The sequence below is a fragment of the Pseudopodoces humilis genome, chromosome 13, assembly GCF_049639895.1.
Source record: "Pseudopodoces humilis isolate 2021_Gansu_Grassland_sample_001 chromosome 13, ASM4963989v1, whole genome shotgun sequence".
Taxonomy (NCBI): Eukaryota; Metazoa; Chordata; class Aves; order Passeriformes; family Paridae; genus Pseudopodoces; species Pseudopodoces humilis.
Window position 1 is genome coordinate 3,092,246 of NC_142212.1, and position 17,113 is coordinate 3,109,358.

A 17,113-nucleotide genomic window follows, 5' to 3' on the forward strand; every position below is an offset into this window, starting at 1 on the left:
TTGTGCTTATTTTTAAAAGGTTCACTGGTAAAACGTGAATTCGTTCAGAGCATTTCACTGAAGATTTTGCCAAGAATGTTTTGTTGGGTCAGAGAAACTGTTGTGCTGCTCTTATGTTTCAGTTTTTCTTAATATATTTTTTATTTTTCATTCACCTAAATGCTTAGCTGCTTTCATGATGTGTGTGTAAAAGTCCTTTAATGAGAAAGTTTTCTTAAGTTTTGAGTTTGCCTAAAAGAGAATCTGGAGAAGTTGTGCATGTTCTGCAGGAGTGACTGTTAAACACATTTTTTGGGTAGCCTGAATTTCCATGAGAACTCCCCTCACATTATTAACACCGAGTGTGTTTGCCCAAATTTAAGGAACATAATTTACAGTAAGATGTGGGGAGACTTTTCACTTAGTGAAAACCTTTTTTGCCTTGCACTAATTCCTATTTTAATGTTTAATTCCTATGTTTAATTCCTATTTCAGGGCTGTGCTGTTAACCATAATATTTTAATACAGATTCAGTGGAAAGTTGATACAATTGCAGGGTTTTTAGTCAATAGAACACCTATTCCTTCAACATGAGCTGCATCAGGAAATCATAAATATTCCCCATGATTTCCTTAGCATGACAATTAATAAATAATAACACCAGCAAGCTTTCCTATCCTGTCTTGAACTGACAGTACATTCCAGGCATCTGCTCCTTCTGCATCTGGCTTTAATTTAGGGTCTCTGGAACATTTTGGGGTGTTTTTTTTCCCCAGTTGGAGCTTTGTGTGCAGCCTGTGATGACACAGGCTGGGAGGGCCGATGGGAGCTGTGGGAAAATCCCATGTCAGCACTCCAGAGCCTGTTTCCACTGGATCCAGCTCATCTGGGGAGCTGCCCGAGCTGATGGGAGTTTGGAATTGCTGTTTTCCACATCCCTCGGGGTCTTTCCTGCAAACCTCAGCTCTTCAGCTTCACCCTTGTTTAATGGCTGGGCTTAAAATAGACACAGCCTTGGGTTGTTAATCAGAGGTGTGGAATTGGAGACAGAAAAGTGAATAATTTCCAGGTCAGGGCTGCCCAGGACTGTTCAGAGCAGTGCATCCCCCAAACCCAACTGGTTTGCTCCCCTCGTGCTCCAGATTCACCCTGTAAAGGGTGTTGGGGTAGAAAGATGCTTTTCCTCTAAAATTTCTAAATCAGTCTCAAGTTTTCTCATCCTAAATTACAGATTTGCTGCTAGGCTAAACTAATTTCTCTCTGTAATTCTCATTTCTCTCTGTAATAAGGCACAAGTGTAAATATCCTTTTATTTTCTTTGGACTTCAATTCCTTAATTACTTGGATGCTTTACTGCACTTCCTGCTTTCACCAGGATGAAAGAAGACTATAAAACACACACCACAAATAAAATTTTCACTTGGTTTTCTGATTAAAAAACAAGAATGGGGTAGATGTTGCAATCTAAGAGGGTCCTAAAGAGCTTTGGGGGGAGAAAAAATCAAATCTGGAGCAGAGTTCCTATTTTTGAATGTGAATTCAGGTCATGATGTCAGTGTTACTTTATTTCAGTAATGTTGTATTTCAAGTTTCTGTCTCAAGGAAAGTGTGGTGCCTCTAGCTTCTGTGACAAGTTCTTGTAGTCAGTGAATGAGGCCTCTTTGGTATTGCCAAAATCCCTTTTCTGTGCTGGTTGACTTATCCCAAACAATCCATATTAATGGAAAAAATAAAAAAAAATTAAAAAATCATGTTAGTGAAATACAGATAACCCCATTTTATCGTTTCTGCACTTATTTGAGGTTTGTGCCTGGTCATTTTTCAGTCATTTCTTGAGGAACAAGGCTTAGCTGTAGAATAAGCAGCTGGTATTCCAAAGGAACTTTGTGCTTGTCCAAATTTGGAAGAAAACTCAGAATTTCCAGTGTGCTTTGCTATTAAAAATATCCTGCTTGTTCCTGATTCTGCATCTTATTATGCAGATTATTTGATGCTGAAACAATAACATATGAATAGCCAAAAAAAAAAAAAAACCCAAGCAAAACATCAAAACCCAGCTACAACAATATTGTAACAGCAAATTCTGCAACTTGACAAGTTTTCTCTGTTAGCCAAGTATTATTCAGAATTTAATTTTGCTTGGTGTTATGAAAACTTCCTAAAGAAATCATTTCTGATGGGTAGCCCAGAATTAATGTTTGAGACTTCTCTGTGGCTGTGAGCTTTTTTGTTTTCCTTCACGTTTTTAATCTGGTGCATTTCTGGAAAAATTCATTTTGACAGATTCAGGCCTGCCCTGGAATTTCTTTCTTAAGAGATTAAGAGATTAATTTGTTTTCTTTCAGGAGGTGGGTTGTTTTTTTCTTTTTGAGTTTTCTCATGATGTCAATTAGTGTCATCATTTTTCTTCATTCATCAAGCAGTGTTTCCCAGCTCTTTGAATAATGGTAATTTTTATTTTTTATTTTTTCCTGCTGATGCCTTCTGCTGCTTTTGGAAGGGTTTAAAAATACCTGTACTACCAAAACATGAGCTCCATGCTTTTCCCCTGATACCTTCACTGATAATTTCAATTATTATCATTAATTATATTCAAATGATCTGCCTGGGACTTACCTCAGCGAGTGATGTGCACAAATACTCCTGTTTCCTGATAAATCTGAATAAATGTGTGTTTGTCCCTGCAGGGCAGGGAGGGGCTTGTGCAGACATTTCTTTTTTTTGGAGGGAAGGACAGTTGGTTGGTATCCAGTTATCATTTTTGTCTGAAATGTCAAATATATGGGGAAAAAAAGCCCCACTGAAAGAAATGCAATAATGGCATTTGGGTGGGTTTATCTACTTTTTTAACTGAATTGCTGTCTTAGTGTCAAAACATGGATAGAGTTTAAATCTCTCTGTAAAATTTCACAGTCCATCTCCTGTAACTATAAAATGGAAAGTGCTGATAGGAATAAATTTATTATCTCATCACTTTTTATGGAAGGGGAAGAGGCTTTGCAAGAAAAACCTGGACAAAACCTGCAGCAGCACTGATGTGCACTCCGTGTTCCTCATGAAGCTTCTGCAGACAATAATTCCTGGCTGGTGTTCTTCTTTCTGGACAGAATTGATCAGTGGAGGTGATCAATATCAGCCATCCTCTCCCAAGGAAGCTCTGGGCTTTCAGGGCTTTCCTCTTTTATTAAGAACTCCACCTCCAGTGCAATTGTTATTCTTTGTGACTCATTGTAATTGCCCTCGTTAGATCATCACCTAAACAAGGAGTGCTTGAGCTGATGAGGTAATGTTTTGATTTGTGCCACAGTAGTAAATGATGTTAAATTGTACTTTATTGAAGATTTGAGAGTAATTTTAGCTGATGGTGAACACAGCACCCCAAAATTTTGAAGGGAACTGCTAGACTGAAGCTGTAAAATCTTTATTTTGGGGAAGCAACTCTCTTCTAGAAAAAGTTTCAAACTCTGTTGACTCTTCTTCCTTTGAAGAAGGAATTTCCAGTGAAGAAGTAATATAATTCAGGGATTAAATCTCTTCCATTCCAATATACTTTCTCACAAAGAAGCATGAATAGAGTGTTCAAGATGCATTCTGTTATTCTCGTGTGGAGAATAAGAAATTACACAAAACAGACAAACACGCTGATGAACTTTTTAAATTCTAATTAAGACCATAAATTCTACAATGTACATCTCAGTCCAAGAGTATATGAGCCCTGCAGATCATTCAAATAAAAGCATTTTAAAAAAAGAGAGAAAAGTTTGCTGCTGGCCAAGTCAGTGCCAGATTATTTCAATAAACACCAATTGTTGTAGGCTTAGCCAGAGGTGCTGGGAATGTCTTGGGGCAGGGCTGCCTCAGCACCCCTCAGGTGTTAATTAAGTTACTTCATTAGGGATCAATGTGCTCTGATCATCTTGGAGCCCATGAAATGCTGTCCACCAGAATATTTTCATTGTTAACCGTGTTTGCCTCCTCCTGAGGATCCAAATTTCCTCTGGAAGCATCTCCTGAACTTCTCTGAGGGTGTTTCTGTCAGGATTAACCCTTGCAGGCAATTCTCACATCCCCCAGGAGCATGGGTGCTTTGTGGTGGCCACCATCTGATTCACACCACAAAACCTTTCTGCACAAGCAGCAGTGCTTCTTTTCAACTTTGGCACCGATTTTTCCCATAAATATAGGTGAAACTAGGAAATGGTTATAAATGATTGAATAATTATAGTTGATTGAAACATGAAGAGCTGCTGGGAAATCCTGTGGGTTTAGCAACAGCCTCTCTTTAATGCCAGCAGTTGCTAATTCACAGAGGAAATTAAGCACCACAAATTTTAAGAGCAGGACATCAATTTTAAGACGTGCTCCTGTGTGGAAATCTCAGATGGAAAACTGATAGCAAACAACTTCTCAGCTTAAATTTTCACCATGTCTCAGAGCTTCTTCCTTTGTGAACAATTGAATTTTTGAATTGAATTGGAACTGAATTTTACCAATGTGAGTGTTTAAAGATTTGCATCCATGTTGCTACTGAGTTCTGGTTGACACTAATTTATAAAACAGGCAGATTTGAGAGCCTTTAAAATTAATACTTACCAGCTCTTACTAGCCTGAGCTCTCTTTCCATTTGAAATATTTCTATTTGAATATTTTCCTGGTGTTTGCACTTTAATGCAAAGTGCTGGTGTTTCCTTTCCCTTGCTGTAGTTTAGGTTCTCCTGAAGTTTCCTTTCTCCAACACTTTTTTGGAGCACATTAAAACTTGGCTTCCAGCTGAAATCTGCCATGCAACATAGCTGTTTCTATGGAATTGGCTGGAGTCCTGGAGAAACCACCTGATATCTTAGGAGGGATGAAAATTAACGACCAATTCTCTAGTTAAAACCCAGCTTTGATTCCAAGATGAGCCTGAGAAGATAAGGATCGGTTCTCATCTCTTTGCTGGTAATTTTGCCTTAGCAGTGACTTCTCTTAGTTGATTTAGGGTCAAATTAGTTGGAAAGTTAAATCTTGTAAATTGTAAATTAAAGTTGTGCCTGACCTCATGAAGAGACATTTTAAAAGTCTGCATTGTTATACATGTAATAAAGAATTAGCCAAGAGAAAAGTGTCTCACTTTTGAGTTTGGAGAGCATAATGTTTAAAAAAAAAAAAGTTTTAGGATGAGTTTCTATTTTCTTGGTCTCTCATCCTTTAAAAACCCCACTTTAGGTATTAAATAATGTGCTTCAAATTAGTGATGAGTTATTGCATTTTGTAGTGTGGAGTCTGGGACACCAAAGCTTTTCCTACATGTGATATTTCACAAAGCAAAAGCTGCTTGTCAGTTACTGAGTTTGTTGTTATTTCCATATACAGGAAAATTTGTGATGATGATTTTTAGTCATTTAATTGTTACACAGCAACCTTAAAATAATGCAGTTTTACTGGATAAATAGGAGTGCTTTTGGTAAATAGAAAATGCTAGATCTGGAAATCTAACAACAGAATTTTTAAAAGTTAGGCTGAGCTGCAAGCCCTTGTGGGAAGGAAATTCATGGCTAGAATGTGATTAGGATCAGCTCCCAGAGCTGGTTTGAAGTCTGTGTAGCAGTTCTGCTGCCATCTCTGTGCAGGAAGGCGTGTGTGCAGGTGTTGTCTGATTATTGAAGTGTAAAATACTGCAAAATGGCCATTTAATGGCACAGGAATCTCTGAGACAAGAGGTGATTTGACTCTATTCCAGTTAAAACACAAAAGTAAACAGAATAAAACTGGTCTAGTTGGAATGATCTCAAATCTGTGAGAGTATGGAAATAAATTTGGAGAAAAACTCTACATGTGCAAGTACATCAGTACTTAGTCATCTGAAAATGAGGGTTCTTCTTGAAGTACTTGTTATGTACAAAATAAACTCCTGTAATTGTAAAGCACTGACTCAAGGCCACCAGGCAAGGAATTTAATCCCCTGCAAGTCAAGTGTGAAATCCAATAGGTTAATCAACAAATACAAAAAATCCATGCATAGGAAATAGATACAAACTGTGATTTAGGTGGAGCTAACTGCTTAGAGACTTATTTATTTTTTGGGAGCTAAAGAAAGTCAGTCACAGAAATGGAGAAGGGAGGCACAAGTAAACCTGTAAAGAATTAAGCAACCACTTTTCAGCCTCTCAAGGGGATAGGGGTTAAGAGATACAGTTTTAAAAGTCTTTATGTTGTTGAAAAGTTTATTTGTCTAATGTCTACTGAGACAGCGTGCCAACAACAGCAAACCCAATGCAAGTCAGAGAAAACTCCTACTGGAAGAGAATGTGAAGGCATAACAAAGCTATTTAGAAATATTACAATGCAGCAGCTGGTTTTGCTAATGCTTCTTGGTTATTTAAAAAAAAAATCATCTAAGTCCTAATTCCCTTTGTCTTCTCACTCCGAGTGGCTGCAGCGTGTGAAGCTTGCTGGCCCGTGACTCATTCTCCCCACTAACGCTATTTCTTTGAATAGCCCTTGTGAAAACATGCATTTTGTGTTAGTTGTCTTAGCTGGCAATTGAGGAGAGTATTTTTTTTCTCCGCTGGTGAGTGATTTATGTGTGCTAATCTCTGGGTCTGCCTTTGCCACACATGGTGCCCGTGAAGACACTGCTGGTGCCGTACCTGGGATTGCTGTGCTCACCTTTCTGCAAGAGTAGCTCCAGCACTAAAACTCATTTAGTCTCCTCCTCCACAGGCAAATCATATCTAATAAATTCTGATACCTTGGGCTTCTTTTCAGGGACAGACATGAAACTGAAGCTGGATTTTAATTCTTACTAGATCTGCAAAGGGTAATGGGCAAAGACGATGCAAATGCAAAACAAGATTTTATTTTCAGCCTCTCAAAGAAACTTCTTTGCATTTGATACTTCTGCTTTCTGGATTTAATCTGTATTTTAGTATTGGGATCAAACTGTTGAATGCATTTAATATGCAGTTTAATATTGTTTAATTTGTATATTTATGCCTGCAGATTATGTTTGGATTGCTCAGCAAAGTCAAATCTTGATTATAGCCAAGCATGTTGATAAAGTTCAAGGAGCTGACTGTGACTTTTCTTTTTCTATGGTGGAAATTAGAGATGGTTATGGGAGATTTGGGAAGAGGAAGTAATGCTGTTAAACATCATTTTAGTTAAGTTGAGGCATGGAGGTCACAAGGTTTTCTGCTAAGTGAGGTTAAATTCCAGTAAGGTTGGTGAGCAGTAACGTCCCATTAAGTAACAGCTGCTGGAGGATGCTGCAGGAGTTTTCAGGACAATACTAGAAAAAAGTCACTGTATTTGGAAAATTACTAGGATTTCAGCTCATTTGTGAAATAGAAAAATGTTGCTTTCATTAAGAAATCTCTCAATTGAAGAATAAATGTTTTGATCATTGTGTGCTTTGCATTTGAAGGCCAATGACGTTCCCAGTTCTAGCATGAAGTCTGCAATCCTTCCTTCTAGTGACATTTTTCTTTTTTATTTTTTTTTTTTAATTCTTCTGTTTAAAAGCAAAGAAAAAGAGCTTGTGGCAGATAGAACTGCCTATAGAATAGACTGGCTGTTTAGAATTGGTATTTTAATGTGAAGGGATGAGGTCATAGAGCACAGCAATAACCAGCAAGCTGAGATCTTTGACTCCAGCATCAACAGCTCTACAGGTCTGATCTTTATTGCACTATTTTTTAAATTTGGGAGGAAGGGGGGGCTCTGATTAGCATATCTGTTTCAGGAAGAGTATCAAGGGTTCTCTAATTTCATATTTAAATCTGGGATCTGATTAATACTGGAGGCATGCAGAGAGCTATAACATGAAGGCTGTTGTTACTATAGTGAGATACTATTAGAGACATCACAAGACTTGTTATACAAGGAAACACGATTACTTTGGATTAAAGGAGTTGCCAAAGGCTTGAAGGATTTATTGGTGCTGCTGCTTTGAGTTATATATAACTTCATTATTTTGTTGAAAACACTGAGATCTAGACTTAATGAAGCACAGTAAATGCTGCTGAAATGAATCAGCAGGTTTGACAGCTTTGAACTGACACCGAGCCACCGATGAATTTTGTGGGAGCATTCTTTAGGTCTCCAGATCGCTGGATAATGTACAGAAAGGAATAAATCCAGCTTTTGCAGGGAGAAATGAGTCTTAATGAGTGCAGTGAGGTGCAGCAGAGTTGATGTGATCAAGATCATATTTCTGAAATGACTTGGAATTCTTGAGCTTGTGGGGGAGGAAATGGGCTGAGCTGCTGGGGCTGGGCTGGATCTCTGGGATAAAACATTCTGGGAGCAGGATGAGTGACAGCAATGGTCATGGAGGTCTGAGCAAGGCCAGAGGAGATGGGGAATCGTGGCTGTAGAAACAAAGAACTGAAATTGGCCTTTTTATCCTGCAGAATTCAGTCACGGGTAGTGTAATTAGAGGGGAAATGCAGATGTGAAACAGCTCTGTGGTGTGCTGGGCTGCTGCAAGGTCTCTTCTCTGGGTGAGTTAGGAGTTCAGTGCATCTCACATCCATTGGATCATTTCATTCTCAGCTGGATAAAACTGGCAGCATTTTGACACTGCTTCCCTAACCCAGCTCAGAGAGTGCTGTGACATCCAGAAACACTCTCTAGACAGCTGCATTCTATTCCTTTCTGTGAAGTCTGTAGTACTGCAGAGATGTTTCAAAAGGATTATTGCTTTAACAGATGATTAATTGCAAATTATTTATTGCTTTCTTAAAATTAGCTCAGCAGTCATCGTTTGCTCTTGATTCCACAATGCAGAATTAGTGCTGTGGGAATTAATGTGAGTCTGAATGAGAAATGAGCCATAATCAATGATGAAAGGTTTTTAAGCTTTGAAATAGGTCTTACAACATTAATTCCTTACAAGCAATACTGTAATGAGAAAATATGTGATGGCAGAAATTGTTCTTGAGCTCCCTTTGACTCTCCCCTCTGCAATGTGACTCAGGAATTTAGTTGTGGAGAAATATGACTAAGTGCCTTCTGCCTTTGAGGTACAGCCCTGGGTGAAATCCAGTGTGACACTGGATTTCAGTGCATTGGATAACTTCTTCCCCAGTCTTTTTAACTCTGAATTTGGGACAAAACTACATCAAAAGCTGGAATAGCTTCCTCATCCAACTGTCCCATGGCCGAGTGGGGTTTTCTGTTCTCTTGGATAGTGTCTGATTACTAAGTTAAGCTCTCGGCATCAATAAATCATTTCCCTGCAGAGTAAAACCTGTCATTTTTCATACCTGTTGTGTTTTGTACCTTTTGAAATCTCTCTCTTGGGGCTGTGGAGTGACTCCCAGGGTAGGCACAGCAGGCAGAAGGCACAAAGGAATCCAGGTGCAGCTCACAGTGCGGTGGGGGGACAAGCTGGACACATTGCAGAGGATTTGCAGGAGCTGGGTGAACTCTGGGAGCAGGTTGGGGTTATGGGGTTCACAGAAAGAGGAGCCAAGTGAAAAACCAAAGGGAGGGTTTTTCAGGAGCCCCACACACTGCGTGGTGTGATCCATGTGAGGCTCACCAGGGCATTCCTGTTCCAAGGAAACAGGTGGGGAAGCACAGAGCATCATTCCTGATCCTGCAGGAGCACAGCTTGCGCACCAAGCTTAGACACCAGGCTGGTGCTGGAGCGTGTTTCTCACCACATGGAGGTAAAATCAGAGCCTGCAGAGCCAACTGTGTGGAAAGGGTGTCCTGCTCTGAAGTGTTGCCTTGCATTGTCCAAGTGGAATATTTTAATTCAGGGCTTCCCATTCCATGCTATGAGGGGCATCACAGAATCAAAATCTTCAAATGCAAAAATCCGTTTCTTCTGGATGTCAAAGAGTTGGAGGGCAGAAGGGAAGAATGGGAACAACCTCTTGCCCAGATTATAAATTAATGGCAATTATGAAAAACCTGTTAGTCCACAAAACCCAGCAGCTGAGATTTCTCCACTCTTGCAAGCCCCTCAGCTCATTTTTCTCTCTGTATCCCACCCAAAGGTATTTTTAAAGCTGAATGAAGACAGCTCTCATTCTTTATTGTGCCTATATTGACATAAGTCACAGATGTTATTGCTGTGCAAACCACTGGTATTATTTTTGCTCTTAAAGACTTTCCTGGTTTCCCTTTTGCTGGGACAGTTTTGTCATTGTTGCTGGGAGCTGGAACTATTTCATTCATGGGCCACAAATGTTTTCTGTTAAGCATTCAAAACCTTCCATCCTCCCATTGTGCTCTTCCAGTTTACTATAAAGTGCTCCAGCCCCATCCAATAGAGTTTGGTTTAAACCTTCCTCCAGTGCTGTTATTTTTAACATTTTCTCAGTTTTGCTTTAGTTCTCCAAGATGTATCATTGCTGTGAGTTTAGTGATGAATTTCTCCTGTCTCATTCACTCACTTCAGTCCCATCTCTTGCTTCCTTTGGATTTCCCAGCATCCCAACATTTCTGCTCTCGTGTCCTCTGTGCTCCATAATTTCTCTGTTTGCATTGGCTTTGAACATCTCCTTTGCATCCTCTGGATGTTGGATATGAAATAAAATATTAAATAAAATATTAAATAAAAACATTCATCTTTTCATCTTCTGGATTTGCAGATTTACCTCAGGTTATTTCATGGTAAACTCTCAGACTCAACACTTGCAGCTTCCTGTTATTTTTGTATTCTTTTGTTCTAGTGGTAGTTGTAAGCTGATACAGGAATGCTTCTAGACATTTACTTTTCAATATTTTCAATATTCAATAACTAATAATTAAAATTATAACTAATAATTCAATGTTCACTATTTCAATTTTCAATAGTTTCAATTTTTTTTAATTTACTTTGCAATAATGGACTTGGTTTTGGATCAAAATGTTATAAAAAATGCTGTTCATTACTGGCCCTTTCTTGCACTTTTCGTGAGCCTTGTCCTGTTAAAAAAAACCAAAACATAATTTTTCTTCAGTCTTTCTGTTCTTTCACAATAATCTGGTTGAGTAATCCAGCATTTATTCAATTTATGCTTGCAAACACTTCCATTTTAAACAGCTACTGGACTAATGAATTACATCAGTAATACTGCAGTGCTGTTAACTGATTTATACTTCGTTTTTATACTTTTTGGTTTGTTTCGTTTGCATTTAAATATTTATATTTGTTCTGTACAAAAACTGGACTAGAGGTTAGGATCAGGCCCTGTGTTTTATTCTATTTGTTCCTTTAGTGAGCCCAGCATTTATTCTGTTCTCCCTATAAAGTCAATTTAATATTCTGGTTGATTTTCCATTCTTCTTGTACAAACATGCACCTTCCAATATTTGCATCCCAGTTGAGCAATAAGAAATTGTCAGTACCTGTTTTTCCTGCCTGTTGAGTATCAGGTGTAATTTATGTAATTTACCAGGCATTTTTTGGGGGGAAATACTCCTTCATCCCATTGCCCCTTGTCAGCAGCCTCCCTCGGCCCTGTGTGCCTGGGGAATTATTCTAACCCACAGCTCTTGCCAAGGCCTGGTACCTCCACATTTGACAATTAAACATCAAAAGTTACACTTTAAACCCTAACATTTATATCTATAAAAAAGAAAAAAAGCTTTTTTTTTTTTAATCTTGTTTTTCCTCTATCTTCCTCATGCCTGAAACTAATGGAATTTCTTGGAAACTTAAGGCTGTCCACAGGATCCTGATGGCCTCAGATACCTTTTTTTTAAACCAGTATTCTATTTCCATGGTCAGAATCAGATTGTGTGCCCTCATTCAGACAAGAGTGAGAGCGTCTCTTTCTGCCCCTATTTTTGCACAGACATTTCTGGACTTTTCACTGGAGTTTTTGCTGTTCTTTCACCCCAGTTCCATGGAAAGAGTGGAGCACATGGAAAAGCTGGGCTGAAACTCTTCTGCTGCAGCTTTTGTACCGAAGCTCTTGGCTTTTGTGTGTTTTTGCTGCAAACCAGAGCATGCTGACATCACCAACAATTCCCAGATTTGTTTTCACCCCCCTCACACAAACAAAAAGAAGGAGCCCCTTCTATTCCCGTTTTTTGTCCAACTCAGGTCTCCCCATCGCTTTTTATTGAGCAGAAGAGCCAAGTGAAAAATCAGAAGTTTGTCATCCTTGTTCTCACCATCAACTCCAGCACATGTAAAGTTGAATTTTTATCCCTGGCAATTGAATATCTCTTCACAGAAAAACACTGGAAGTTCCTGGAATTACAAACATATCAGGCCATGAGCCAAGCTTTCCCTGGCCGGGCAGTGACAAAAGCTGCCAGTGGATCTGAGTTTTATGTGGTGGGTTTTTCTACTGTTCTCTCTGAGATCATCAAAACTTATTGCAACAAGGATTCAGTGCTGGATTTTAATCGTTTTTCCGCAGTTAAAATGGGAATTCTCACTTAGGGAGCAGCCATCAGATCGTAGCTGAAGTTGTTCATCTGGAAATTTTAAATTAAGTTTTATCCCAGTATATTAGTAATTTTAGCAGAATGTTCTAATCCAAAATGAAAATCAGATGTTCTTCATGGAAATAGGGAAGTCCAGACAATGGCTATTGTGTTTAGGTTACAAGACTTGTGGTCTTCCTTTTTTTAATTTTATTTTCATTGTTTACATTGCAGGCAAGTCTTTGTTCATTCTAAGGAATAAAGTTATTAGTTTAAAAGCACTATTTTTTTTAAAGTTTATATCCAAATATATTTCTCTTGAGCTGTATAAAAAATTGGATTTTCTGGAAATTCATTGCCCTCATGAATGGACTCCTGGCGAGCGAGGAATTTTTATGACTCCCTTAAAAAAACAATTGCAGGCATTCCACAAATAAACAATTGTGTTGATTGGGGGGGGGGGGGGTGCATTTTAATGGCTGTTTTATAATTATTTGTTCTCCAGTGTTTATTTCAGTATGGTATGTTGTAATTTTTAACTTAGTTATCCTAAGAATTGCCTTGTACAGCAGAGAGCAGAGCTTTGGAGCAGGAGCCAATTCCCAAATGCAGACCCAGGCCTGACTCTGATATTACACTCATTTCCATGAGTCCCTTCTGGAAGAGGAGCTGGAATATTTCAGGCCAGCCGTTCTCAGCTTCTTTTTGCATCTTCTTTTGGCAATTTTGATCTCTTTTCCTCAATTAGATTTTCTTCCTGTGTCTCTCATTAATAAATTTCACGTGTGATTTTTCTTCCGTTCGATTTTTCCTCCTTTCAGGGTTTGTGCTGAATGGTTGAGAATAATCACAGCTCCACTGGATTTGGCTTTTCCTGTGTGTAAACCCTTGTGAGTGACAATTCTGATTTTCCTGGCACAAGAATGCAGTGCCCTGTTCTGTCCACAGCAGCACAAACCCTGACATTGCACAAGAGGCTCATTTGAAAAATTGGGATAAGGGGGACTGAACAATCCTGGATTGCTCCTTGTCCCAGAGGGAACAGCAGTTCCATCACTCTTGCTTTTGGACAGGATTTGCTTTTTACTGCTCAATCTGCAGTAAAATAATCCTCAAATAATCCAGGAGATGCTGCTACCACCAGCAGCACAGCTTGTGATTCAGCTCACGCTCACTGCGGTATTTTTTTCTGATTTTGAGTCATTCAATAATATTTTGTTCACCCTGAGAGAGTTCAGGGGGAAAATGGTAACATTTAGAAAACGAAAGATGTTGTGCAGCCAGGATGAGCCTGAGGTTTCAGATATTTGGGTCTTGATATCCTTTTTGTCAAACCTCTGTGTGTGTCACACTCTCAGTAAGTTTTCCCTCAACTCCTTTAATCCATGAGGTAGAAATGTTGCCCCTTTTTACAGAAAAAAACCAGATTAACTGGCAGCTTTTGTGCTTGCAGCAGCCCTTGGTGTGTGTTTGGGAGCAGAGAGATCTAAAGTTCCTTCTGTGTGTGCACATAAGTAACATAAAACATAAATATGGACAGCAGTGACATCAGTGATCAGATTTTGTCAGCCCTTCCTCATTCGAGGGAGCCTGGCAGACTTTCAAAGGTTGTTGCTGTCAGAAAATCATGAAACAGAAGAAAATACAAATCAAAGATGCCATGATCTCCTTCCAGCTCTGGAAGAGCAGAAAGTCTCTGTGTCAGAAACCAGATCGCTCCTGTTTTCCTGCTGGGAGGGAGCAGGATGCTATGGAGCAGCATTATTACCTGGGATTTGCCCACTCTCAAAAGAATTCCTTATTTTTCTGTCAGAATCAGTATTTCTAACTGTGCCAAAGTGATTTATGTCACAGTTCAGCACCGGCTTGGCCTCAGCCAAGAGATGAAAGAAATGGATGTAAAGATGAGAGCGAGAGGAAGGAGCTGTCCCAAATGGGCTCTTCTTGGGTGTTTTTAGAAGGTGAAATGAAGCTGGGTTTGTGCAAGTTCAGACTTGGCAGGACTCTATGATTTCTGTTTAATTGATGAATTTTACAGAGGTTTTATTTCATCAACACAGAAACTCTTTGCAAAAGACCAATATTTTTATTGTAGAGGAACTGAGCAGTCGATGTCTTTGTGTACATCTCCACGCTGGGATTTCTACAAAACCCCCAGCAGCAGAAAGAGAATCACTGAAAGGCAGAGCCTCTCACTGCTTTATTGCTCTGCTAAAAATTGGTATTTGTGTACTTTTTAAGAACAATTAGAGGGATTCAGTTTTAGTCAGCTGTATCTTAAAGCTGCAAATCTGAAGTAATTGGTCATTTATTTTGTAAATTCCTTGAAAATTTTATTATTTAACTGTCCAAACGGTTCTGCCTGCAGAGAGATTTCTTGCTGCTTTCTTTTATGATAGGAAAGCTAATGGGTGAGTGGATTCCCACAGGGAAAGGAACACATTCTGAGCAGTGTTTCAGGTCTTCCAGGGGAGTTACAGCAGAGGAGAGCAAACTTGGGTGAAACTTGGGTGTCATTTATTAATTAATGCAATACTGAAACTAAGGACCTTTTCAAATTTCAGTTGCAGCAGCTTCAGTTTTACTCAGCTGTATCTTAAAGCTGCACATGCACTAATCTGAAATAATTGGTCACTTACTTTGCAAATTCCTTGAAAAATTTATTATTTAACTGTCCAAACAGTTCTGCCTGCAGAGAGATTTCTTGCTGCTTTCTTTTATGATAGGAGAGCTAATGGGTGAAGTGAATTATCACAGGGAAAGGAACATATTCACGTTGTGTTTCCCTCAGAGTTCTTCCCAATACAAAACGAACATGCAGCCTCTGTTTGAAATAATTAGCCGTGGTTTACTGGGGGAATTTTGGGACTTTCATGTTGCACTAGCTTTTGATCAAAATTTCCCTGCACTGCCTCGTTTTAATTCTGGCCATCTGGATTAAAAGGCTCTCTTAATCTTAAATACAGATTGTAACTCTTTCTTTTGGAGTGTGCTGCCATAAAATTCGGGCAGCTTTCCAGCTTTCTTCATTAAAGCTTGCTTTATTATGGTTTGTCAGCCATTAAATGATTGTTATGCACAATGGGCACTTGATTATAATTTGCTGGAGCTGGGAATCAGTTACAGCAGTAATCCAGTTCTGTAATTAAAAGAAAGCATGTTTATACCTGCTAGCATCTCCTGAGAGCTGCTGAGGGTGAGGAGAAAACAGACTTGAAAGGCAACAATTCCTGCTAATAAGGCACGGAAGGGCTCTAACCCACCAGTGTTTTGTGCTATGTTGTGGAAGTGTGATTTCTTTTCCATAATAACTGGGTTTCAACCAAAATCTGTTGTTTAAGATAAATAGGCAGTTTGATTTGTCAGAAATCTCCTCGGATCTTTGATTTCTCTTTGAGGTTAGGAAGAAATGTGAATTTCTTGCAGAAAAGGAGCAATCGGGGATCCTCGAATCCTTCCCGAGTTTTGTTTCTGTCCTTGTGGGGTTTTTTTTATCAGGGAGCTCAATCTCACTGGTTTTTTCACCTGTAAAGTTTTGAAAAATTGTGAGAAAATGGCTAGCTTTAAAATTATTTTAAAAGGGAGTTTTTCATGGGTGTTTGTGCTACTTACTTTTATATTTTTGGCTGCTGGGAAGTCCCAGCTGCACAGTTGAACTGTTATGGACAAATGTGGCATAGCTGATGGTGTAATTTAATCTGATTTTAGCAGTATTTTATGGATAGCCTAAAGTAGATACATGATAATTTAGTAAGTATTAAAAAATATTTCTTTATAACATTGAAGTTATGTAGCAGCTTTGTAATGTTTTTTTCATGAACTTGTGTCTCCTAAAATTCCATCTTTGAGATACCTTCTAGTAAATCTACACCTGGAAAACTTTCCTGGGAGCTGAATTTGTGCACATTTGGTGAGATGAAGCTGCTAAATGGAATAATTTCATTTTTGATTTTACAAGCATCTGTTTGGCTGAAAAGAGTTTTCTGCCCCAGCTGAGAACTGGAGAGATGCAAACGTGCAACAAATTCCTGTCTTGCATTTAGTGTTGGTCTGCAAGAATTGTGCCTGCAGGAGGGCAGAAATTTGCTTTTTCACATCTCTCAAAATGGAGCTCTCAAATCAGTAATTAAATCCTTTCTAATGGATTAAAATAGATGGTAATGTGGGTTGTGGGCTAAGCAAGATGTGCAGAAATCAAGGGAAGCCGCAGAATTTAAGTGCTCTCTCCCACAATTCTAATGAGGATTCTAACAACAACAACAATTCTAATCAATAAAACCAATTCTAATCAGAGTTGTTGATGATTTAATCAGGAGTTTTCAGTCTTGTTAAACAAGTGAGGAACAGAGAGTGGAATAAAACCAGGACTTTATAATTCTGCCTTTCCTCAGCATGGGAACCCTGATGTTCTTGGGGGACACACAAATGAGATGTTCAGCTCTTCTGAGGAAAACCTTAAAAACAAATTCAGAGTTACCTGAAAAATCCTTTCTTTTCCTTTCTATGAGGGTTTGTTTTGTTTGTTGTTTTTTGTTTTAATACCTTTGTTGATTTTGGAGAAATCAGAAGGCTTTTCTTGAGAATCTAATCTTCTCAATGGCAAGCCCTTGCAGTGCCTTTGCCAAGAGTTTATTTCACATGTATTCAGTCCAGTTTTCTTTTCACATATGTGAAATAACATCTTGGCAAGTGGTAAACAAAATATATACAGCGGAGAGAAAGAGACCTGTGCTTTTTATTTAAGTGAAAAGATATATTTGATGAAATAATCCTTTCA

At 38.8% G+C, this 17,113-nt stretch overlaps 1 protein-coding gene across 4 annotated transcripts in view; it reads left to right on the top strand.

Moving 5' to 3' along the window:
- Window positions 1–17,113, top strand: part of ATG7 (autophagy related 7) — an 80,589-nt gene that overhangs the window by 31,356 nt on the left and 32,120 nt on the right. For 3 of the 4 annotated variants that reach the window (XM_088061756.1, XM_088061758.1, XM_088061759.1), the window contains exon 19: window positions 2,966–3,738. The exons of the other annotated variant lie outside the window; for it this stretch is intronic. In XM_088061756.1, the coding sequence (XP_087917882.1) occupies window positions 2,966–3,226 (261 nt within the window). In that variant the 3' untranslated portion in view covers window positions 3,227–3,738. Of the gene's footprint in view, window positions 1–2,965; window positions 3,739–17,113 lie in introns of those variants that run through there. 4 annotated transcript variants of the gene reach the window in all.